The following is a 24667-nucleotide window of genomic DNA, read 5'->3' on the forward strand; positions in this document are numbered from 1 at the left end:
TAGTGATGATGTGCCTTCTATATATACCTAATAGTCTGGTTCTGTTGAATTTTGAAATTTTTTAACAAGTCCAGTGGTGCAGACTGTGTCAAATCCAGTAGGGGGCACTGTTGTGTCATTCTAAAACATCCAAGGGGAAAGTGTGTTTGGTTTCTTCAACATGCAGAAGTCTGATACCTGGGGTTCGATTGACTTTTGAAAAACAAGTTAGTGCAGATTGCGTCAAATTCGATAGGGGGCAAATATTATTGTTATTGATTTGGAAGACCTTCCTAGAGCTATGAGGATTGGAAGAAATGGAGGGTTAGAGTCTAAAACACATCTCATGCTCAAGATTTTGAGATGACAATGAAGTATGTCAAGTATTGTTTTACACAGAATGTATCTAATGTGCACGCACAAGTTTGGTTATGCTTAATATGTAAAATGATACACACACTTCACTGTAAATATGACAACCTTATCTTTTATTTCAATTCAACTTGGAAGTATAGTAAACAAAGAAAGAAGAATGATGTACAGTATAACATGTCTAACCGTGTTCAATTCTTCAATTCATTATAATTTTATTCAATGCTATTTTTTGATTGACCTAATAGTATATACTAGATAGTTATATTGGGCTTCAAATTACCACTGTAAAACTTATTATCATCACACACTGTTTTTGCTGGTATACTGTAGCAAAGTGCCATCATCTTTTTTTTGTCTTCAAATAGTTTCAGCAACATGTATAAAGATTTGTTGCTTTATGTATAAATTTTTATCGAAACATATTATTAGTAATTGTAGTCAACGTATGTGTCTATTTTACATGCACTGTAAACGTTTTTGTGATGGTGACAATAAGAAGCTTTACAGTGTAACGCCATAGCCCTCAATTCTGTGCAGGAGTCTTAAGTCTATACGCCACAACTTTGAATTGATACAGTCTTCTGGAGGTCCTACGAAGAAATTTCCTCGGACGACAAAGCGAATGTGACCACTAGGTGCAATTCCGACGGGTAGTTAAGTATATACAGAGCACGGTACATGCATTACATGTTGGAGTCTATCGTATAGTTGTCTAAAGGCATCTAGAACATACAGTTTGTGCTCATAAGTCAATGATAGCTCATCTTGATCGGCTAAAACTTCGTCATGTTGGTTAATAATATTTTTGACCTGACAATGTTTTGGTGGACTTTCTGCCACTTCTCTGTAGGGCAAGAGTACCTGGCTCTATTTTGGACTGCAGCTAGGCATCAATGCAGTGAAAAGGCTGCGGTCCCAAATGCAACCCCAGTCCTGAACCGTGATGAGAGGGGATACAAACTCAGTCACATTTGGGACTGCATTCTTCTCACTGCAGCGCCACCTAGCTGAAGTGTGATGTACAGCAGGTCAGTATTGCCATGAGGAAGAGCATCTACCAAAATGGTAGCAAGTGTGCAAAGAACTTTGTTAACCAATTTATAGTCTGATTTTCATTGTTTCAATGTTTTGCATGTTTTGACAATCATGGCATTCAGACTTGTCAAAAATAAAAAATATTTTTTTCTTCTAAAAACACATCTTAGTACTTTTAAATGTGGTCAAAGCTGGTATGAAATAGTTGTCAACAGCGGCAAACAGCCCTTAGACAAGTCTACCTTTCATACCTGTTCCAGAAAAAAACAAAATAGTTGGCAAGACAGGTAGGAACGAAGGGAATGGGGGGGGGGGCAATTTTTTTTGTATTTGCCCTTTTTTTAGCAGACCATTATATGGTCTTAACTTGAGATGTGTCAAGAGGGCATAATTTTTTAACAGTAAGTCTTTAAACCAATAATAACTGTACTCAAAATTGCCTAGCGCATATTTAAGCATTAATTTCTTTGACAACTTACAATATTTCTGCACAAATGTGATACGTTTGATATGATTTTAAGACCCCTTAGAACGACGGTCTTAAGAACAGGCACTTGGCAAAAGTATATTGTAGCTGGAACTATGTTCCTTTCTATTTTAGTTCTGTTGGTAACATTTATTTGATTTTTAAAGTAAACTGTACAATTTTCATTAAACTTAGATCAGTTAGAACAAAAAAAGTGACATTTGTACAGCTGAAGTCATTGGTAAGGCCAAGTCAAATTATTTCACCAAAGTTAATGCACCAAAGTTAGTGAACCAAAGTTGATAAGGATTGCCTCCTCCCCTGAGGCATGGCCAAAAAAATCAATATCATATTTGTCATATCATAAAAGTATGACGGAATATCAGAAAATGGTATCATTTCCTAAAACCACACTATAATGTTATAGTACATCAGTCATATTATGTTTTTGAGGTGTGCCTTAAAATCATTATCAAGTGAAAATCTTGACAAGATATTAACTGATTTCAAAATCTATTTTGTACAGTTTCTATTCGAAGGCTTATGCCATAAATACAGTCATCTTATATCATACCTAATTGGTTCAAAACTTACATTATTAAGCATTATCTATGTATATATAATAATTGTTTTATCTATCATACATTATACATACAATATTTTGCATAAAATCCTTCATACGTATATATTGTTTTACAAAAAGATACAAAATATTGATAAGATTTAGCTAGAAAATGTGTTATCTTATATGTCCCCTGTTGAATATAATTCTGAATACATACAACATGCCATCTTATCTTTTGCATGCTACAATAATGTACATGTTCACATTTTTTCTTGAATAGTAAGGAACCAATAAAAATCATTGTGCATGTGTCTTGTATTGTGCTTGAACTTGTGGATTGTTTTATGTTCTATTATACAGCTTTCCACCTTTTTTTCCAGACTTGTATCCTTGATTCTGTAAAGTTTATGATTTTGTATGGCTGGTTTCTTCTATTAATAACCATACATGCATTTTTCAACTTCGTACAATGATTTTGATTCATTATTTCTTCGCTGTGATATGCAACGTGACTGAAAGTCATTCCTAGGCATAATTCGTGTCCTTTTGTGGTCCAGCTTGACTTAAGGAATACTGATATTTAGAACCTTTTGATAGGAAATTGCCCCAGTCTATATCTCCACCATGGTGTGCCCCCCTCTCAACATGTACATATAACATTAATATACACCAGGTCCTGTATACAACAATCATTTGAGTGAAACTAGTCGACAATGTTAACTTAAGATGTGTAGGAGTCAGGTATTCGTAGTCATTTTAGGAGATTGAAATATCAATGTTTTAATTTTTTTTTTTTGTGTGGTAACTGTGGGTAAATAGCACTATAAAAAGATATATCATAAATTCAGTGTGTTTCAAATTATTTCAAACTACTCACTGCAAACAAATCTTTTATATATCATATTAAGAAAAACTGTTATATAATAAGTTTGTTTTTTAGATTTTAGTTCAGTCCCTTCTTTTCATGTTATATTATGATAATAAATAGTAAAAGTGTATTTTTATGACACAAAAATGCAAACCTTGCTGCTGAAAGTGATAAGACTCATAATTCCGTTGGATACCCGGGCTAAAACCACCATCTTGAAATAAAATGGTGAAGTTAGAGAGATCAACTTCTGCTGCACTTCAGATATCCAGGTGTTCTAGACATTCTTGAAAAGGCCTTGATAATCCTGTTTTTTGATGTGGCATTCTTAGGGTGTCGGGCAGAATTATGAGTCAACGTTAACTTACAACACTGTGACCAAGTGTCCTCTTGTCCCAATGTCTGGTAGAATGAAAAAAAAACACATTAACACTGGAACACAGTAACAGGCGTCCAGCTGCTAAAGAGGGTTTCTACCTAGTAATTTTTTCTTTGTTATTTTAGTGTAGGTCGTCTAAAAGACAAATTGACGCATAGCTAGCCCTGCCTCTTGTATATGAGGCTCAGCAACCTTGCAGATGGCTGTGGATCTAAAGCTTGACTTTTCTCACAATTTTCCTATAGCAGTTCATGTTTCCCTATTGGATGTGTAGTGTGCTGTGGCCACTGTGCGAAAGGTCTTTCAGTAAGTGCTTGTCTTCTGTAAAGAAGCGTAGGTGTACTCGTTGTATTACCAACGTTCTACAGCATATCACCAGGAGACCCGCGCTCGTCAAAGGTCGCCAGGTACGTCCCCCAGTACAAGACGTTGAAAACGAGAAATGCTATAGGAAAGGCGAATCGTGATATCATGTCTATCCACTTGGCGCGGCTCAGAAACACTGCCGCCACGTCTTTCTTCTTGTTCTTTGCAGCTTTCGTTTGCTCGTTTTCTAAGACTTTGGCGCTGGCCGACCCCATGCCGTACTGGCCAGCCAGCTTCTTGTACTTCTCGGCAGCTTGAGTGTCAGCTTCATCAGTCTGTATGGAAAACAATTGTGATTAGGCCACAGCAAGTACATTTTATGGATGGCATTCTCTGCAGACTCCAAATTTAGTGCAAGAGGGCAAAAAAAAGACAAGATGGATTAAAAAAACAAGATGCCTAAATTTTCAAAAGACATGTAGAAACCATAAATGTTGTAACAGGAATTGAAGCGACAAAACATGGTACCTGTATCACAGCCAACAAGTCTCAAGTATTCCTGTATTCAAGAAGTGCACAAAGTGACACTTGTGTGGTAGACTGGTATCACTTACTAAGTTGGCAACTTCACTACCACATTGGTGTCAACTATCAAATTAGTTTCACTTCTGCAACTATAGTTGGCTAGTTCACTAGTGTCACTTCTTACTACAATCACGGCTATAACACGACATATTTTCTCATTTTGATACTTTCTCGTCATGTTGGCCATCTCCGGAGGGGTAACAATTTCTTCTTTTTTCTTCAAAATCATTCATAAAATTTACTTGCTGTGGCATTAGGTAAAACAGATTGCAACTAGGGCAGAAAGTGAAACTGAAAGTGATCTTGAACCAGGATTGTTCACTTAAGAGCCAATCTGCCACCATTCATGACAGAGAAGACAATTGCTGTTTACAGTGTTTACAGGTTCATTGTACTGGAAAAATTCCCCAAGCTCACAAGCACAATGAACAGTCGACCACAGCTTAAAGATTTGGTGTCTTGGAGATTTGTAGAACAACCAAAATTACGCCAGTCACCGTACCTTGTTATTCGCTTTGTTTCGCCTTATTTTTAATGACCTCAGAAGGTGTTTGTCTTGGCGACCCAGGAAATTGACGGCTGCGAATTCGAGCAAGGCAGCGAAAACGAACATCTGACACACTGCCATCCAGATGTCAATGGACCTGATGTAGGAAACTTCAGGCATAGATGCTCGCGAGGACGTACTCTGGGTTGTCATGGTTAACACTGTGGTGATCCCTGTTGGATGGAGGAATAGGCCATGTTTATATAGATTCATCATATTGTTAAATAACTGGATAACAAAGTTTTTTGTACCCTTTAGCACACTGAAATAGCCGTTTGGCATCCAATTCACTATTGGTAACAGAGTTAAGCAGAAGGAAAAAGGGTGCACAACCAAGTGTTTATTCCTAAATGGTTTCGGTGACCGTCTGTCACCTTCCTCAGGGCAATACTGACCCGGTCTACTGCACACTGCAGCTACAATGTAGGTGTCGGTACTGCAGTCATGTTTGAGACCACATTCTTCACACTGCAGCAGCGACACCTAACGGCAGTGCATAGTATTGCACTTAGGAAGGTGACAAACCATCACAATTGTTTTAACAGCAAACTTCAGATACTGCAAAAAAACACTCATTTCCCCTCCTACCACAAAAATCAAGCCCCTGCAAGAATAAAGAAATCTATATAAACAGAAAATGAATTAGAATAAAAGTATGAAGTTTAACCGTTAGCACACTGAAGTTGCCTTTTGGCACCCCATTCTCTATTGGTTTAAGTGGCAGGGAGAAGGTCAACAAGGATGTTTCCAGTAACATAATGATATAATGGTAACTCTAACCTAGAGCAGTCCTGGCCGGAGCAGACTCCATAGTGATCCAGAAAGAGATCCAGGAAATGATCACGATCAGGATACTGGGAATGTAGAGCTGGATCAGGTAGTAACCGATCTTCCTCTGTAGGTGGAACTGGACTGCTATACACGTGTAGGTACCTGGTAGGGAAAAGTGAAGACACTGTAGATTTAGTACCATTTAGCCAAGAAGGTTTTGTTGTTGGTAGTGTGTGTTTGTGGTCAAGAAACAATAGATGTTTTTGTGTCGTCCTTGATATTTGGTACGTACATAGTAGGGCAGTCTATATGTACCGGTATGTTATATTTTGTATTTTGAGGACAGTCTACATATATGTTGTCTACCCCAAAGGTACTTCCTTTATTACCTGTAGTGTAGTTTTGAGGACAGTCTACATAATGTTGTCTACCCCAAAGGTACTTCCTTTATTACCTGTAGTGTACTTCGAAGGGGAAGTCTACATGTATATGTATGTTGTACCTTTATTACCTGTAGTGCAGTTTTGAGGGCAGTCTACATGTAGTTGTACTTTTTATTACCTGTAGTGTAGTTTTGAGGGCAGTCTATGGTGTCTACCCCAATGATGTTGAACTTGGAGAGCTCAGAATTCCCCAGCTGTACCGGGTTATCCTCCTTCCACTGAAGAATGAGGTTCTCTGTTGTGAAGCCATCTGCAAACAAAAGATTGCACAGTATGAAAAATATATCCACACACTGAGCGTAGGCAACACAAGCTGTCGGAGAACGATAAGAGGTTTTATGTTATGATCAAACTTCCCGGTGGAAACTAATAGTCTCCTAGAGAGTACTTCTTTTCTCAATGATGCATTCAGATAATAGATAACATCGTCTGAGGAGAGAAAAGCACCACATGCTTAATGCTGTGTTGCCGTACGCTTATTTGCTCTTTAAAAACGATTTCTTTAAAGTTTATGGATGAATGAAGCCAGAGTAACTTTAGAAGATTCATATTTGATAATTCTTATTAAGCTGATATTGTTGCCCCAAGGCTTGCATCTGATCTTGATTAATTTCATATTTCTCAACCAGCTCTTGGGAATGCTACATGTATCTCTTAAGACTGATGCATAAGAAAGATTTCATATCTATTTAAGTTGTGCCCCCAAGCAGATGTTATTGTTAATCTGATTATCTATAACTGCAGTTGTTTGCATGAATTTGCATAGCAATGAGGAAAAAGCCCAGGTTATTGTTAGACAATTAAATTTTTGATGTTTGCAGAGCACTTTTCTGGCAGAGACAAATATGTAATGGAATATATTGAATACCAATGTTTTATCTTATTTGCATATTTAGAAATATTTTTTGATGATGGAAACTTTTATGTTTCTACATGGCACAGGTATATTTTGTATGATATGAATTTTGAGCATCAAATTGCATTTTGAAAATTCAGAGTAAAGGTTGGAACTATTCAATGACATGCAAAATCATGAGCTTCTAATTTTGTTTTGGTAATTATTAAATTATATTCATGGCGACAAAAAAGCAAAGAACATTTATGCAAATTTATGCTTAAATGTGTGAAACATCTCTTAACTTCACAAAGGTCCCCAGAGCTATGTATTTGCAGTTAATTCTCTTGTTTTCCAAATCTTTACAATGATCAGGCATAAGGTCTACTAGTGCCCCTTTTATTTCAAAACCAAATAATTGAATTGTTTTGTGCAAATTGGTATAAGAAATTGAATACCTTCCTGAGGATGTCTGCAATTTTTCGATTTAATGAGGAATAAAGTTTCCAATATTATCGGATCAGGGCTTTTTGTTGTTATGAAATATTGATAGTATCGGGTTTCCCATTAGAAGCTGTCTTTAATTTGGTAAGTTTCCAAGTCAAGTTAGTTTTCTTTATAGCCACTAGGGGAAATCAAGATTTGGTGCAGGTTTAGGGATTTCTACTTCTTTTAGGAGTATTGACCTTTTATGAATTTTGGTAATTTCAACAATCAATGGACGAGTTAGGATTGGTGTTGTAAAGTATGCAAAATGTACTTGAAGTAAGAATTTCCAAAAAGGTAGTGATTTCACTTTTATGAGAAAAATGGTATGAAAGGATTTTTTCATGGTTTTTGGTTCTTTCACATGTCTATTATGCACAGTTTCATAATGGAAGGAAGTGTAGTTACGGAAAATGGTGAACTGTTGGAAACGTTGCTTATGGAGGCTAAATGTAGGAAGGAAAGGATTTCAGATGGAGTTTCTGTCATTGACTTTCTTCAGCACATTGCTTAAAGGATATAGAAATACTATAGTGCACTTTTCTATGAATAAAACTACCATTCATTTCCTTTTATTGACAACATTCAGCACAAAAAATGGTAGATTGCATCATATCCTAAGGACGTGTGGGATGATACTTGCACAGAATACATTTACTAGTATATTTTCTGAACCAGACATATTACTACTACAAAGTATTATTATCATTAATGATTTGATATAGCTTTTATCAATCCAGCTGTTTGTTTCAGGTTTGGGTAAATCTGATAGCAGCATTACTGATCTCTTTCCTTGGTGCTGAACTTTGAGATGTGAGTAGATAGCATTCACTCGCTGGCACATATCAGCATGGGATAAATGGATACCGCTGGCTCACTGCCTGACTATGATGGAAGTAATCATTCAAACAGTGCAGAATAGTTTCCACCTGTCAAAAGTACTAGGGAGACTAATCCAACTCTACCCAGGAAATAGAATTAGAGGGTAATTGTATTAAAACGACTCTGCATGCATAGTTGACAACTGACAGCTTACAGACACTAGTAGATAGTGAGGGATTTTTCAAAGTAAATGTGGAAAGGATTCAGAGTATTTGGGAGGGGGTTAATATGCTATGCTTTCTTTGCTGGGTCTGTACACTTCAACATATATGGCTGCATCCCTCTCAACTAAAGTTTGGTTATATTTCGGCACAGTTTGGGATTTTCAATGTAATCTCTAGCAGTAGATGCAAATTTGTACAAATCAAAGCCTCAGGACTTTTGGTAGTTAGACCTCTTTAAAGCAGTTGTCTGTCAGACAATATGTATGTATGTTTGATCCTGACCTTTGGTTCTCTTGGCGTGCCCAGCAGTTATAATTAAAGGGAGTCATTTTATTGGTCGCGCTGGGTCGGGATTTTGTCGTTAATGGCATCTTGTATCGATTTTAGATTTGTCAGCTCAGCCAGCCATATGTCATCTGAACCAACCGTTAGTGTCAATAGTGGCATGTTTTCTGAGACATTTGCAGTTTTGATTACTGTTCAAAGACCAAAGTGTATTTTGCACTACCAGAGAATATAGATATAGTTTTTACTTCATGTCTTGCTCAGTAAAAAACCGAGGCGACCAAACTTAGCCATTCGCTTCACGTGTGACGCTGTACCGCCCTGTCAATCATGTATGTGTCCGAGGGCAAGTTGTAATTTTCTAGTTCCAATCGACCTACTCCTGTCTAGTTTGTTCTGCCCTGCGGTCCTTAAGTCTTCTCATTTGTTTAGCCATGTCTTTAATATGCTGGTCACTTCTTGACTTCTTTTTAGAATCATTTATTACCGACATGAAAAATGGAGGGATAGTTTTGGGCGTGCCGGTGTGTGTGTGTGTGTATTCATGTGTGTATGTGTCTATGTCTGTGTGTGTGTGTGCATGTGTGTGTGTCTATGTGTATGTGTGTGTGTGTGTGTGTGTGCATGTGTGTGCGTGCATGTGTGTGTATGTATGTGTCTATGTGTATGTGTATGTATGTGTGTATGTGTGTGTGTGTGTGTGTGCATGTGTCTATGTGTTTGATTCTGGATTTTGTGGTCAGCATACATTTAATTCAAGAACCTTTTCATGGATTACGATGATATTTGGTATGTAAGTAGGTCTTGGGAAGACAACGGTGAAGATTGATTTTGGGCCCCCTCGTATGTGACCTTGGTACTGCAGCAGAACCTCTGTTTTTTTATCTTTTGTCCCGGATGTGCTATGGTCTTGATTTTTTTTCAAGTTTTCAAAAGTTCTTGAGAACCATAACTTACTTGGATATAGATATATATGTTTGGAAGACGTTTGCTGAGCTAATAAGATAGAACTCAAATACACAGTAAAGTAAGGACAATATTGGAAACGTTGATGAAGGGTAGACATCCAGGTAGTAAGATAAGCCAAAAATAGTTACTCAAGCAACTGGATAAAAGTTTGAAACAGACGTTCCAGACACTGATGCTGTCTGAAATGTCTGACTGTTTTAAAATTTTATTCGGTTGCTTGAGTAACTATTTTTGGCTTACAATATTGGAAAGTTTCTTCCCCATATCACAATATCAGAAAAGAGTGCGCAAACTTAAGTGCAGACAAGTATATTGATCAATCGCTTCTGCTCCGAGACAAAGGGGATGCAAATCAATTCTGGAGTCAATCGGATTAACTATATAGATATTGATTGATTTGTTTTACTGAACGTCATTCAATAGTACAGTAATTAATAGAGCAGAAATGATCAATGCTACGATTACTTGGCTATAAGTTAAACTGAATTCATCTATACTTTATTAGCAATATTGGAACTCCAGTTGATAAGATTTTAATGGAAAAAAAAAAGATTTTTGTAGAATGTGTCCTGTATAGTTTAGATAAGCCTGCCTTGGTTATATGATATATGGGTAAAGGGAAACCCTTGTTTATGATGGTGTGCCTTAACATGACATATGATGTAATAAAACAACAGCATATATATTTTGTGTGGACTAAAATGTCAGCATGGCTCCATGTCGGGTGCCTATAAGCATTTTGTTTAGCATGTTGATTCTGATTTTTTGTTTAGCATGTTGTTATCACTTTTTTACGGTCAGTTGTATTTAACATTGATAATAAGTTTTCTTTTACATAATCGGTGGCATTTTTGTTCAATAAGTTCTTTGCAGAAAAATCTGCATCTTGAAGTAAGGCGCATTTCCTGGCTAAGAGCCTTCCTTTAAAAAGTGAAAGAAGACACAATGATATGGTTGTCTGTTAAGATCATATCATCTCCCCTCCTCCAAACAGCAGGATTTTAAACATCACTTAAAACTATTGCTGTTATAACCATGCTACTTTGCATTGAGTATATCACCTCTGGATTGATTTGCCAAGTCTTTGTGCGTACTAAGTTTCTGCAGGAGTTGTTAAAACATTACTGATCACTCTCCTTGGTGCTGAACGTAAAGCTGTTGTATAGATAGCTTTCACCTCATGGCGCATGTCAGCATGGGATGAAGGGATACCGCTGTTTTCCATTTCAAAAGGATTTCTTTGGACCTATATAGTTGTTAGACTGTTTGCTCTACTTGCACAGCAAAGCATGAAGAACAGGAGTTTATGTCATACCTGGGCTGGAATGACACTCCATACTGGTGTTCCGGACCTGTCCATATTTTACCCTATGGCCCCGGCTTCGAAGTCCTATAGCACGGGCTTCCATCAAAAGATAAGATACGCTCTGTATGCTGTATTCATACATTAGAATTTTTGTATGAAGGAACAAAATTCTCTCAAACTTGTGCACTGAAATGTGTGATTTTTCGGGGGGCATGACATAGGTAAGATAAAACATGGTGTATTCCGCATCACCTGAGGTGTTGTGTTCTATATTTTATAACTTATAAGGGGTAATCATAAACTTACAGCTTTCCATCTGTATGTCACATCTCTGATAATCCAGGGGAAACTTCTCTAGGTTCATCTCACAGGCCAGCTGAAGTGTTAACCTGCAACAGAGAGGGGGTTTAGTCATGGGAGACATTTTCCTGCATGCTTAGGCCATGTTGATTTGATGAAGACTCCATTTTTATGTATACCATACTCTGTGTCCATCCTTCCTGACCACATAGATTTCATAATGAAGGCAACTTTTTTTGGGGGCCAAATTTGTTTTTATTTGCATGCTCACATCAGTCTTGGGGTTTCCAGAGGATGTCATCCATATAATCAAATCAACATGGCCTTATTGAGAAGAGTAGGGGTGACTCGGTGTGCTTGGCTAAATACGTGAGCTGTAGCAAAGCAACATTGCACTATTAGCTAAGGAAAAAGTGTTATACTTCATCCTCAGTTTGAGGTTTGACCGCTTATGAGAGTTATCATCCAAAGAGCATGAATGTTTGAATGCTGTGAAAGCAGATAAGATGTATGTGTGTGTTTATGTCACTGTCTATTTTACATCATGCAAATGCACATATTGTAACTTAGACTGCTGATTTTATGACTTTTTTTACTTTTGTGCCCCAAAAAGACATAAGGTAAAAATGTCATGAATATTTCAAAAACAGGAAGTGCTATGATCTAAAAGTTGAAAGTTTTAGTAGAAATTTTTAGTTGGAAAGATACTTTATTGTCCCCAATTGCTTATACCTAATGTATGGAACTTGTAGTTGGAAAGGTGTATAGTATCATGTTCATACCAGCACAGATTTTCAAGATATCAGTTGCCCTTCAGGTATATTAGTTGTTCTGTACTTGAACTTCTAAGTAAACTTGTGTTACCAGGGTGCATTGACAGATCTCTCTCACCCTTGACTTGTAGTCGTAGTAACCTGTGCTCAGACATTCAGTGCCATCTGCACTTGACCTTGAAGATAACCCCATACATTGAAAACTGATTGGCAATTGGAATCACTGGCATACCTATCCTTTTGGCAGTCGTGCCCTTTGACTTGCAGCCCCAATCTGTATACATAGAGCGTCACTAACAAGATTGTTAGGTGATATGGCAGTCTGTCTGGTTTTCAGGTATAAAAAGCTTAGTGTCATTCAAAGTCAAGTTTTAGGAATACTGTAATTCTCTTTATCTTCACGGTAGCAAAATTTCATGGTGTAAGGAAAATGGACAAGTGATGGCAAGTGATTTACAGAACGGATGTGTGAAGGAATCATAAATAATAACAACAGGCTTTTTCACAGTGATGATAATTTCATGGTACAGAGGTAACCTTGAAAACAGTGAACATGAAGTTACAGTGAAAGAAACAAGACTTACAATTATCTTGTTAAATTGCTAAGTTGAAGATGAAATCCAAGGCAAACACTCCCCGTAGTACGTACATACGCCAATATATTAAGGTTCTTTGGTGAAGTTATTGCTAAATGCCTGATTCTAGCATTTTAGAAGAAAATTAGTATCAATTTACTATAACTGCCCCATTACTATAAGTTCGGTCTTACACATAATTTATATTGCAAAGATGAATATGAAAATTTTTTGATGAATATGTAGCATTTTGTAGTGCTAAACCTTTGAAAAAAGTATTACAGGTTCCATTTTAATAAAATTGTCAGGTTACATGTATTTCAAGGAAAAGACTGATATTGACACATGTTTAACACAGGAATGCCTATGTGGAGTATGATTATGATGGTGTAAAAAGTGATATGATTTACTTTAGCCGTTAATGAAATTCTGATTCATCTCTATAAAACTGATCAGCCAAGACCAAGTTTGAATTATTGAGGGAATCCATGGATTAGTTCTCGGGATGTTCCCGGGTAATTCTCAATTAGTTTGATATGTTTTTGAAAGCCATATGATGCCCAGAATTTCCTAACTCCCCTTGGGCTTTTCCAGGGTTTTAGCTACCATAAGATGTGGCTTGAAACACTATCAAGTGCCTCAGCTTGAACCCCATTATGGGCCTCAGCCGGGCAGAATTTTATGTAATAGTACATGACCTCTACCTGGGCACATCTGGAGTCCCATATCATTTTCTTGCAATAATAATTCTTCTAGTATCATAGCAGATATTTCTGATAAGATATGTGATTTTTAGGTTCTTATTTGATGTGTAGTTATGTTTGTGCATACTGTACTGTTTCAGTACTGTGAGTACGGGTTGCTGAGATGGCAGAAAGTCCTGGAAGATAAACTGCAAAATTTCATTTCTTTTTCTCTTGGACTAAGCTCTAGATAAAATAGTACTGTTAAAGGGAGAGTGTTCACTGTGGTTTTGTGTTCGTGGTTTCTTCATGATCACAGCGAACTTAAAACCACACAAATATTTTTGTCTTTTGTACTGTTAAAGGGGAAGTGTTATCTGTGGTTTTATGTTTGTGTTTTCCTCATGATCACAGCGAACTTAAAACCACACAAATATTTTTGTCTTTTGTACTGTTAAAGGGGGAGTGTTATCTGTGGTTTTATGTTAAACTTTGTGTTTTCCTCATGATCACAGCGAACTTAAAACCACACAAATATTTTGTCTTCTATCCCTTTGTTTTAACTCCAAACTTAAAACACCACAAACACTTACATTTTCGTTCCCCAACTGAAATTATGACTAGATCCCCACAAACATTTCCCCTTTACAGTAATTGTCAAAAGGAGTTCATTGACACTCACGGGGCCAGGCCCAAATTTGATCTGCCCTTCAAAATGTAATCAATACTTGCAAAAGCCATGCTAAAGCCATGTACTAACCCCCACCTTAATCCCACGACATCCAAAACATCAGTACTCGTTCAAGTCATAGATGTCTTTATTGACTAAACCCGGTGACATTCCCTAATTAATTAAGACTCCTGGGCCTGTCTCAAGGTCTCAGAATGGCAGTCTTACCTTTTACTGTCGATCTCAAAGGAGCGAAAATCCCAAACAAAATTACCGGGAAGAGCGCTGGGTTTTGTACAAAGCAATTTAGTCAAGGCCTTCGAGAGTCTCTCCAGACATTTGGCCTAATTATTTCCAATACATTCAACATGGGGTGAGACCTTAGAGATTAACTTTGTGTAGAATGGCCTGCTTCGCAGTTTAGGGCTACCTTTAAACTTTTAAGTGGCGTGCAGAACAGGCCTTGGTATGCAATTTAAAAGTCTCGGGAGGATGTGAAAAATTCTCCCAGAACCTGAATTGAAAAACAATTACCTATGATTGAAGAATTATTGAGGACCCAAACTATACCTATAAATGGCACAGAATGTGGACTTTGGCAATGAAACTGTAATAACTGTAATAAGATTTGATATAGAAATATTGGTTAGTTGACTTCTTGGTCAGTGAGTAGTATTTTGTGGTGTAAGTTAATTATTTGGGAAGTCCCTCTTTACACACTCAACTTAAAGATGATCCTGTATGTTATCCATACAACCCAAATTACTTGTACATACAAGATTGGAATCAAGGCTCATCTGCATTGTATGTTGGCAGAGAACATATTGCAAATTCATCCAGCACAATGAAAAAATACTCTCCATATGACTCTTTAGCCTTCATTGGTATTCTGGCCCAATAAAATTTTGACGCATGAATTTCTTGAAACGCAATGTCAAAATAAGAACACCTGGGTGTAACAGATACCCAGACACCTTTGACCCACCCCTGATGTTTCTTTTCTGGTAGGTCACTAATTAAGAAGTCATCAGGTTTAAATAACCGACAAAGATCGATGCATCCATCAAAAGCTTGTAATTATATCAAATGTTTTCTTGATATGTTGATTTGCAAAACAAGATATTTATGATAATACTATATTAATGTTAGCATACATACCTACTACTGTACAAAATGTCCCCGTTGGGTGATATTCTGAGGAACTTGTTGTCGACTGTGACAGAGTGAAACTTTGCCGACTTCTCGTTGACGAAGAACAGGTCGGGCTGCCAGAGTTGTTTGAGGAGCGAGACGTCCACTGCGATGGTGTGGTTATACTTGGTGAAGGCCAGCCGAGGGTCGTTCCACTTCTGCCTCAGGAAGATGTTCACACTGTAGTCCTGTCAAAGCGAAACAAAGAGCTATTGACCTTTAGCACACTGAAGTAGCTGTTTCGCACCTAATTCCCTATTGGTTTCACACAGGGAGAAGGTTTATTTTAATTCTCATTTTAGGGGTTATTTCTTTTAACCTTCATGTGTCACAGGTATGCATTCATTTTAGGCCTGCAGCTTGTATATACCAGGCAAGGCTTACATGTATGGCAAGGGTTGCATCCTTCTTGCTGTATCACCCTGGCCAGCCGTCACCAATCAATCACGTTACCGCCTACAGTCAAGAGGCAACGTGATTGGCTGGTACCCTTCCTTCCAACAATAGAAGGGGGATTACCTGATTGGCCACTGGCCAGCCGTCACCAGCCAATCACATCACCGCCTACAGTCAAGAGTCAATGTGATTGGCTGGTAACCTTCCCTCCAACAACTGAAGGGGGAGCACCTGATTGGCCACTGGGCTGCCATCACCAACCAATCACGTCACCACCTGCAGTGAAGAGGCGACGTGATTGGCTGGTTACCTTCCCTCCAACAACAGAAGGGGAGTACCTGATTGGCTGATGGCTGGCCAGCACTAATGCAGTGAGAAGGTCAAATTGCAAACCAGTACACCAGGGCCGTTGCGCAGCATATATACAAGCAGTAGGCCTGGCATGAGAGGATGATCACAGACTGCTATCGGGCCATTACGCCTGTCACTCAAATATCAATGCAAATTGACAAAGTTTCAGGGGTAGCTCACCTGCATAATACCACTTTGATATGTGGAGTCATGCATCAACCAACCAACAGTATATGTGACTCTCCTAGTAATTTGTCTGTTGTTTTCAGAAAAATCACATTTATGATTTTGGCAGTTCTTTAATAGCATAATGGCCTCTTGACATTTGAAGACACGGCTGATGAATTAAGTGAGACATCAGGCTCACACAATTTGGGATACATTATCTCCCAAAATTGACCGAGAGGATGATAGGTCAGGCGCAACTTATGATAGAACATTTACATGTGGGCCGCTTTGTACAAATTTGGGGATCAATATTGGCTAAAGCACATGGGGTTCGAACCATGTTCGAAAAAAAAAAGGTCAACATAATCATCACATACTTGTTGCACCAGGAGCGAGTGATACTAGCCCTTTGTTTTTCCTTAAGGTATCCTTTTATGTGATGTTAGTCTCCAGTTCTAGTCTCATTTTTTATTTAGTATGATGTATACTGGATACTACTACTACTAATGTGTGACATATAGAGGTTTAACATTTAACTGGGTCAAATTTTCCACTTGAATATTGTCTACACCTAATAAAAGTAGAGAACATTCGGCCTTTGTTTATCATGGGAAATATTGTCTCGGTAAAGTATGTCAAGGGTATTATTAGTGTCCCCATCATTCTTTGGCTGACATTTGAAGGCCCTTTGCGCTATGTTTTTAAGGACTCTGAGGCAAAACCTTTGATATTTTAGTTAAGTGTCCCAATACCCCTCATGACAATGAGCTTACTCACTTGAAGAATTCTTAATTTACTTTTTAAAGGGACACTGGAGTTGTAAAGTTTACTTTTGCATGTTCTCCTGAAACCTATGTATACAGTCAGGTAAAGGTATTAATAAATCAATATCAATAAGTTAAAAGGAACAGATTATCATTTGCATGTAAAAATCATAATCACATTTTACAAAAATCAGTTTCTTCATAATCAGATCAGTTTCTTTCATTTCTGTTAAGATATTTCATGAATAGTTCCTGAAAGGGAACAGAAAAGTGAAAAATGACAGTGTAACAGATTTCAAAAACCATTCCTTGTGATATTAAGCTTGCATTGATGTTGTCTAGCTACTTTTAAATCTATTTCACATTCTCTCACATTCATCCTTTGACAATCAAATAATCCCATTATGGTAACCTTTGTATTGACATTCTTTGAGTTTTACAGAGCTCGGGATTTATGCTTTGACATTCTTGAGAGTTTTACAGAACTCAGGATTTATTGGAAACTTGCTCTTAAGAGACTTTTGTGCTTGCTTTATTTGTTTCACAATGGTGGTTTTGTTGTTTTATATTTTGCCATCACTCTTAGATTCAGAGCCATTATGTTCATATTCACTTCTTCTGACATTTGGTGCTAAGTACTTCTGCATTACATTGTAAATCTTAGGCCACACCAATTTCATTTGTTGATTCCCAGATTTTTCTGTAGCGACAGGACGAACAAAAACTAAAAAAAAAATTTGCAAATAGTCTGGGGTGAAGATAAGGGTTTACATAACATAAAGAATAAGAAGATTATTCAAGTTTCAGCTTTGTATGGCTCATTTTATGCAATGAACCCCTTTCTTTGATCTTGCCATGTAATATATGAATTGATATTGAGAAATAGTTTTGATAAATGAAAAATTGCAACTTATGATAAGATATGACCACACACATAAAATAGGTATGTGCAGGCCTTTATATCTATTTTGGTGGCTATTGAGGTTTACAACTGAACAGTCAAATAGTAAAATGTGAGTAAAAACTTGTGAATGGGAATAGCGACCCAATTTTTTTTTTCAAAGTGGGAAAAACAGGAGAAGCTATTCCGAGAAGCAGCAAAACAAATTGGTGTGGCCTTAGCTGGTAAAAGTTTGTCCTAACTTAAACAACTGTCTGCATATTGCATAGTACAAAGTTTAACATAATGTCCCCATATATTTACCCTCCAGTTTTTCATATCGTAAATCTATACATAACTAGTCACACAGAAATGATCTCATGTCCAAGTGCAGCCAGGTGTTCAGCAATCAAAAATGGGTGAGGTTTCCTTGGCTAGCGGAAAATTAGGTGAAACCAAAATGTTGAGTCAAGATCACATAATTGGTCTCGTTTCTGCTTCCCTTATTGCAGTATTAAAAGTGGTTCTTTGATGCTTTACCTTGGACAACTTCCAGCATGCTTATTGACTTGTTACATGCAAGATGGACATAGATGGGAAGATAATGGAAGAGTGGAAAATTGGGTGGTACAAGTTCAAGTTTGGTTCATCTGAGTTTTAGATGTGGCTGAGCATGAAATCTGATAATATGTCAGTTATGAACTATCATCACAAACCAGATATTGAAATCCTTTTTTTCATCTGGGACCTACAATGTTGTCAGGGATTTTACCTGAAATCTTTCTGCAAATTAGCTTCTGTTATGTCTAGAAGCTGGATTGTCTAGTTGTAACTTATTTGATAACTCGATGTCGTCTTAAGCACGAATTATGTGCATATATCAGTTGATACATATTAGGCCACAGCAAGTAATTTTTATGGATGACATCAGCGCGCTCATTAATTTTCGCCTGATTTTGAAATAAAAAACAAGAAATTTCATTGCCCTCCGACATTGGTCAACATGCCAAAAATTGGCAAATATGTCGTAAACGTTGACAGTCTAAGGTGTTTCATTGCATATCAATACCCAGTGTAGTTCCTGCCCATGATGGTATGAAAAGCCGTTTTCTGCATTTGTTCTAGCAAAGACATTATATAAATAATGGGGGGGGGGGTCTAGATAATTGAGCTGTATACACAAGGTGTTTCATCGCATATGAATACCCAGTGTAGTTGCTTCAGATGATGGTACAACAATCTCTTTAATTTTCTGCATTTGTTGTAGTTAGTCTATTGAGATGTATACACATCTACAAGGACATGTTTACTGTTGAATCAAGGAGGTTTTATATTATATATGAAACCTCATTGGTGGAATACAGGAATAAAAGACCTGTTGGTCATGATATCATATTTCGTCGCCTCAATTCTTGTTTAACAAGATTTATGATCTCAAAATTTGAAAATATAGGAATCTTGTTTTTTTTAGCCCGCCTTGTTTTTTTTTTGCCCTATCTCTTTAATTTTGGAGTCTGCGGAGGATGCCATCCATAAAATTTACTTGCTGTGGCCTTACATGTAATTCAAAGATATTATCATACCATTGTTCTCTCCTCGATGCTCCCAATACTCTTGACAAACATCTCACAGGTAACAATGACAGGTTCACCTATAGGGAGAAACAAAGAACAGAATATTGAGCCAAGTTATCAATAAATAGCTTAATTTATAAGGTGGTTCACAATTCTAAGTACTCATGTGCAGCAAAATACATTGTGGGAAATACAGTATGTCAACAGTTTAGGCCTCTGAATTGTGATCAGTTCTTGTCTTGACCACTGTCTCTATTTGCATAACTGTCTCTATTTGCATAACAATGTTTTGTTTGTTTTGTTTCTTTCCTAAAGACCTTTGTCTTTGCATTTTGCTGTACATGTGTACTTAGAATCATTTATGATGCTAACATTTGTTTTAGATCCCTCAATCAAAGGATACATATTATGTAACTCTATGTACATGTATATACTATATACATGTATGTAGAGATACATAATATTAAGGAACCTCCTTGATAATATGTATCCACCACTTTGAAAAATAGTATGTTTGAGAGATCTCAAGTGCAGCATTGCCCAGGTAATTGTACAGTCTAGATACACAGGAGTTGCATTAAAAAAGAGGTCAAACCCAAAAAGCTTAGATTGTATTCCATAGCAGTTCTTAGAATAGTCCCATGTTTCACCATTGTTAACTAATGTACATGTACTGTCTGTATACTTTTTCTATACATTGTTTCATGTTGTAATTAGCCATCTGGCAAGAACTTGCAAATAAAACTTGCATCAGAGATCTCTTTAGATGCATTTTCCTGTGTGGCAGATATATATTGTGCCCTGGCAATGGCAGATGTTAAAAGAGGTTACTTACATGGACGCCACAAGGTTTGAGAATCATGGCTTGCTCCTTTTCTAATACATGAAGTTTACTAAAATGCACGGTGCAGCAATAGTTAAAAATGAAGCTATCAACTTTACTACCAGATCAAAAGAATCCATCAGGAGAGCTGACTACATGAACTTCGTTCATGCCACCGTTTAGTATTCCATCCTGGTGTGGTGATAATGAGTGGCATTAACCCGGCTGTAAAGTAAAGCCCGCTTGCAACCACGCTCTTGTAACAGTCCTTGAAATAGCGTTCAATGGGCGAGTAAATGGCTTTGTACACCATGACTTTATACATGTACATAGCAGCAATATGAAGTCAATGCATTGAAAATGAGAAGCTAGCGCGGTGGGTCTAATAACTACATGTAGATAGCACTTGTATGTTATATATCTTGTGTTGCATGCCATTGCTCTTTTCAGTGCTTCCTTTTTATATCATACATCGTATACAATGCAGAGTCTCTGTCAAAATGACTAATATATAATCATAGTATAATACAGTCTTTATATAGCAGACCTGTATCAATTCTTATGACGACTTCAAAATGCTTGAATATTGTCTTCCTTTCTTTATAATCTATATTGGGCACAACAACCAATAGCAACACACTACACAATACACATGTGCTAAACATGTAACAACCCATTTGCATTTTTATGATGTTTCTGGAGTTGCTGTCTGAATTTGACATAAATATGATGTTCTTTTTTGGTGATTTTGTATATTCTGTACTTTTTGTAGACAGCACTTTTGTATTGGTGTTTATTCAGGTACAGTACTGGTATATGGATGTTCCTGTATTTTGGACCTGTACCTAAATGATGGTAGTGGTATACCGGTACTCAGTAGCAGTACTGCAGCCCTAGGGTGCAGGTCCGCTGGATACTTGCGGACTGTAGTACTTACATAATTGTTTACACTACACAAAGTCATGTAATACACAAATATTGGCAGTTTCCCTTTACTATGCTTTGACAAATAATTTGACAAAAATAGATCACTTCCAAAGCCACTTAGCCACACTTTTCATTTGCTTTGATCTACAGCAATGATTCAGATTTAACAGTCACAACTACACGTGCACCGCAGTCTAACGAATGAAACGTCCTTGCACTTACTTTCCTAATTCACTTCTCATGAAAGTCTAGGACAACTTTGTATGCATAGAGGTTGTGCTAAAAATGGTTACAAGGCAATCCACACAGCTTATACATATGCTACTGTGACACCAATGTTTTTGAGAAGAACTAGGACATGTCTTGGGTTGTTAAGGAACTATAACGACTACCCCTTAAATCTCTGCATTGATTCTCCACATGCTTTACTTATTTTGTCGATGAAACATACCCCAAGAGGGAGATTTCGTGATTTCGTAACAAAGGCCTGATGTTTAAGTCTTTGTCAGTTTTCCAATTTCGGTCTGGTTTGACGTTTTGAAATGAGGTGTTTTGAAGTCTTGTGGGATGCGGTTTTTGTCTGATTGGCCGATCGAATGTCGAGAACGCGTTTGCTCATCGCAGATGAACTTTTAATTGCAGTTGTGTCAATCCCTTAAGCCATGTCATTATCTACAGGCGTGGGATCGATGACTTCCATGAACTGTAATGGGTCTAGCCTGTTGTTCAAGTGCAGTGTTTTGACTGTCTAAGCAATTAATATCAGCACATAAAATCCACATGGCTATAGTGCCCATGAATGATTTTCGAATAGTTTGATCCTATGCGGTTAACACACACAATAGACTTAGTAGACATAGTGACACTGATGGAAATATGGTAGTATAAGTACTCGTTGTGCGTGACTACATTTTAATTATAGGACAATGTCATCAAGGTCTTAAATCAAGCTATTTTTTCTTCTATTGCATATTCTGTAAACTGCCTCATGGGGTAACACACCAAGTTTGCACTGAAGAGTACAAGCTATACATATCCAGACAGATTTATTTGATCCACACCAGGAAGGAGCCCCACTATTTTCGATAAGTGTGGTGGGTGTTTTTTTACGTGCTTAAGGTGTTGCTCTCCTTTAACACCTCCATTTAATGTCCGGACATCCATAATCAAAACTGGGTACATATTTTCACCAGAGTGAAGTGAGGAAAATTGGAGGAAAAAAGTGCCTTTCCCAAGTGCACAATGTCAATGGGGCATGTCAGCAGATTCAAAGCCAGGACCTCTGGGTCCTGGGCTAAACACCCTGCTGTTATGCCACCACAATGCCACTGGGAGGAACTGGATTGTAATGCAATGACACATGCTCTTGGCATGTACATTTTTATATTCACTGTGAACATCTTTTAATACTTTAAAATTTCTAGATCTCAAATTAGAATATTGTCTATTTAGAAAGTTTATGCCTGAAGGCTACAAACAAGTACATGGGAGAAACATATTATTAGGAGCCCATGGCATATGTAAAATTCCATGTTGACATAAATTTTACATGCAATTTGAAAACTATACATGCAAAATTATATACTGTCAGTAGTAAACACAAAAGTTCAGTTATAAACACAAACACAGCTTCAATGTTTTCAGATTTTTCCAGTGCAAATTTCACGATCTTACGGAGGTATAAGATGGTTTAGAACAAAAAGGAGAATATAAGCGAGAGTTTCTTTTTCAAGTCCGGACTTGTTTCCAGACATTTAGTTTTTTTGGAGTTGAACCTAAACGTTTGGTCCAGTCCCATTCAGGTCCGGGGTTTAGGTACATGTATGCAGCACTGATTCTGCCCAGGAGCCCCACAGGAAGTGTACTTCCCTTGTGCCAAGGTGTAAATCAATTTCTTGTTGGTCCGAACGCTGGAAACTTTTACCAAACCCTGCTTCTAAATCCCCTTCCATTAACTTGTATTGATCCAGTTCCTCTCAGTCTTTTGGTACCAAATACTGGTGTAATTGCTTTGTTTATGGTTGGATTTACAGCAATCTACCTCAGAAATGTACAAATCCCTGAGCTTATGAAATGCCAAGCCGGCTATTATTGAATCGTGTTCAGATCTTTCTGAGTCGAGACCACGATGTACAACTTGTATTTAGTTACATTCAACAGATACAGTGACTGTAATTCACTTTATCTTCACTGTAGCAAAATTTTCAGGGTGTAAGGAAAATTGACATTTTCACTGAAGTTTAACTTCACGATGGTGGCAAGTGATTACCAGAATGGATGTATGAAGGAATCATAAATAATAACAGGTTCTTTCTTGGTGATGATAAGTTCCTGGTACAGAGGTGACTGTGAAAACCGTGAACATAAGGTTACAGTGAAAGAAACAAGAATTACAGTATCTTGAATATTCACTTTCAAATTGGTTTTATTTTTGCAGTCTTCTCGGTGCCTCTCCACTGTGAAATCATGTTACATATCCAGACAGATTGATTTTTTGTTTGTTTTGACTGTCTCTTGTGCCTAAGCAATTAAAATCAGCACATAGAATTGACATGGCCAAGTGCACTCATTGTTATTGTGCTTCAGTATTGTTCCAAACTTGAACTTGCAAATTAAATCCCAGCAAAAATAAATAGATTTGAAAATTCTAGATACTTAGGTAATATTGTAGTCAGTTTTGTAACTAGATAATGGTAGTTATACACATTTATACAAATTTCAAGCTCACTTGGCATAGATTATTTAGATTTTAATATTTGAACTTGTTTGCCCATTTTTACTCCAGGAAAGAAATAAGGCAACCTTTCATTTAATTTGACAGTTGTGCATCATATTTGTCACAACCTATATCCTACCATTGGCCTAACGAAATCTAAATCTTATATAAAATGTACCACTTAATCAACTGTGACAATGTAAGTCAACATTTTCCAACACATACTGTATGTTGGAAACTTTTCCTGTCCCGTAAGTCTCCGAGCCCAAGCAACTTGCCGATAATAAATGATGAATCGATTTTTGCCGCGGGAGTCTCGCTTACACTTTTAGAATGATTGACTGTGTTTGAATGACTTTATCAGACACCCAGACTCCGCCGGCTACATTCTTTCTCCTGGTTTCCGATTCTTGGCTTCTCAGATTCGGTACGATATTATCCCTTTGGGCTAGATGAATGATGTGATAGGGTCTTGCGCTTGTCTGGGTACTAGATAGATGTAGGATTAAGTGTCACCTCTAATGTGTCAGATTTTTTTCTATAAAAAAGTTGATCTACTCGAGAGAAAGGTTTTATGGCAGGGCAGATCATATCTTGACGTTTATGATTAATACTCAATTGCTATAATGG

General features: G+C 37.3%; 2 protein-coding genes across 2 annotated transcripts in view; one reads left to right on the forward strand and one right to left on the reverse strand.

The window, feature by feature from the left end:
• The window catches only part of LOC136440919 (tubulin-specific chaperone D-like), a 154159-nt gene that overhangs the window by 24739 nt on the left and 104753 nt on the right, over positions 1 to 24667 (forward strand). The window lies entirely within an intron of this gene.
• Positions 451 to 24667, reverse strand: part of LOC136440920 (glycine receptor subunit alpha-3-like) — a 62060-nt gene continuing 37843 nt past the window's right edge. Inside the window, exons 3-9 of the mRNA XM_066437103.1 lie at positions 19581 to 19648; positions 15406 to 15626; positions 11553 to 11635; positions 6438 to 6569; positions 5886 to 6038; positions 5061 to 5278; positions 451 to 4308 (exon numbers count right to left, since the gene is read on the reverse strand). Coding sequence (XP_066293200.1) covers positions 4030 to 4308; positions 5061 to 5278; positions 5886 to 6038; positions 6438 to 6569; positions 11553 to 11635; positions 15406 to 15626; positions 19581 to 19648 — 1154 coding nt within the window. The 3' untranslated portion in view covers positions 451 to 4029. The remainder of the gene's footprint in view (positions 4309 to 5060; positions 5279 to 5885; positions 6039 to 6437; positions 6570 to 11552; positions 11636 to 15405; positions 15627 to 19580; positions 19649 to 24667) is intronic.

This window comes from Branchiostoma lanceolatum, chromosome 8, assembly GCF_035083965.1.
Source record: "Branchiostoma lanceolatum isolate klBraLanc5 chromosome 8, klBraLanc5.hap2, whole genome shotgun sequence".
In the NCBI taxonomy this organism is placed as follows: Eukaryota; Metazoa; Chordata; class Leptocardii; order Amphioxiformes; family Branchiostomatidae; genus Branchiostoma; species Branchiostoma lanceolatum.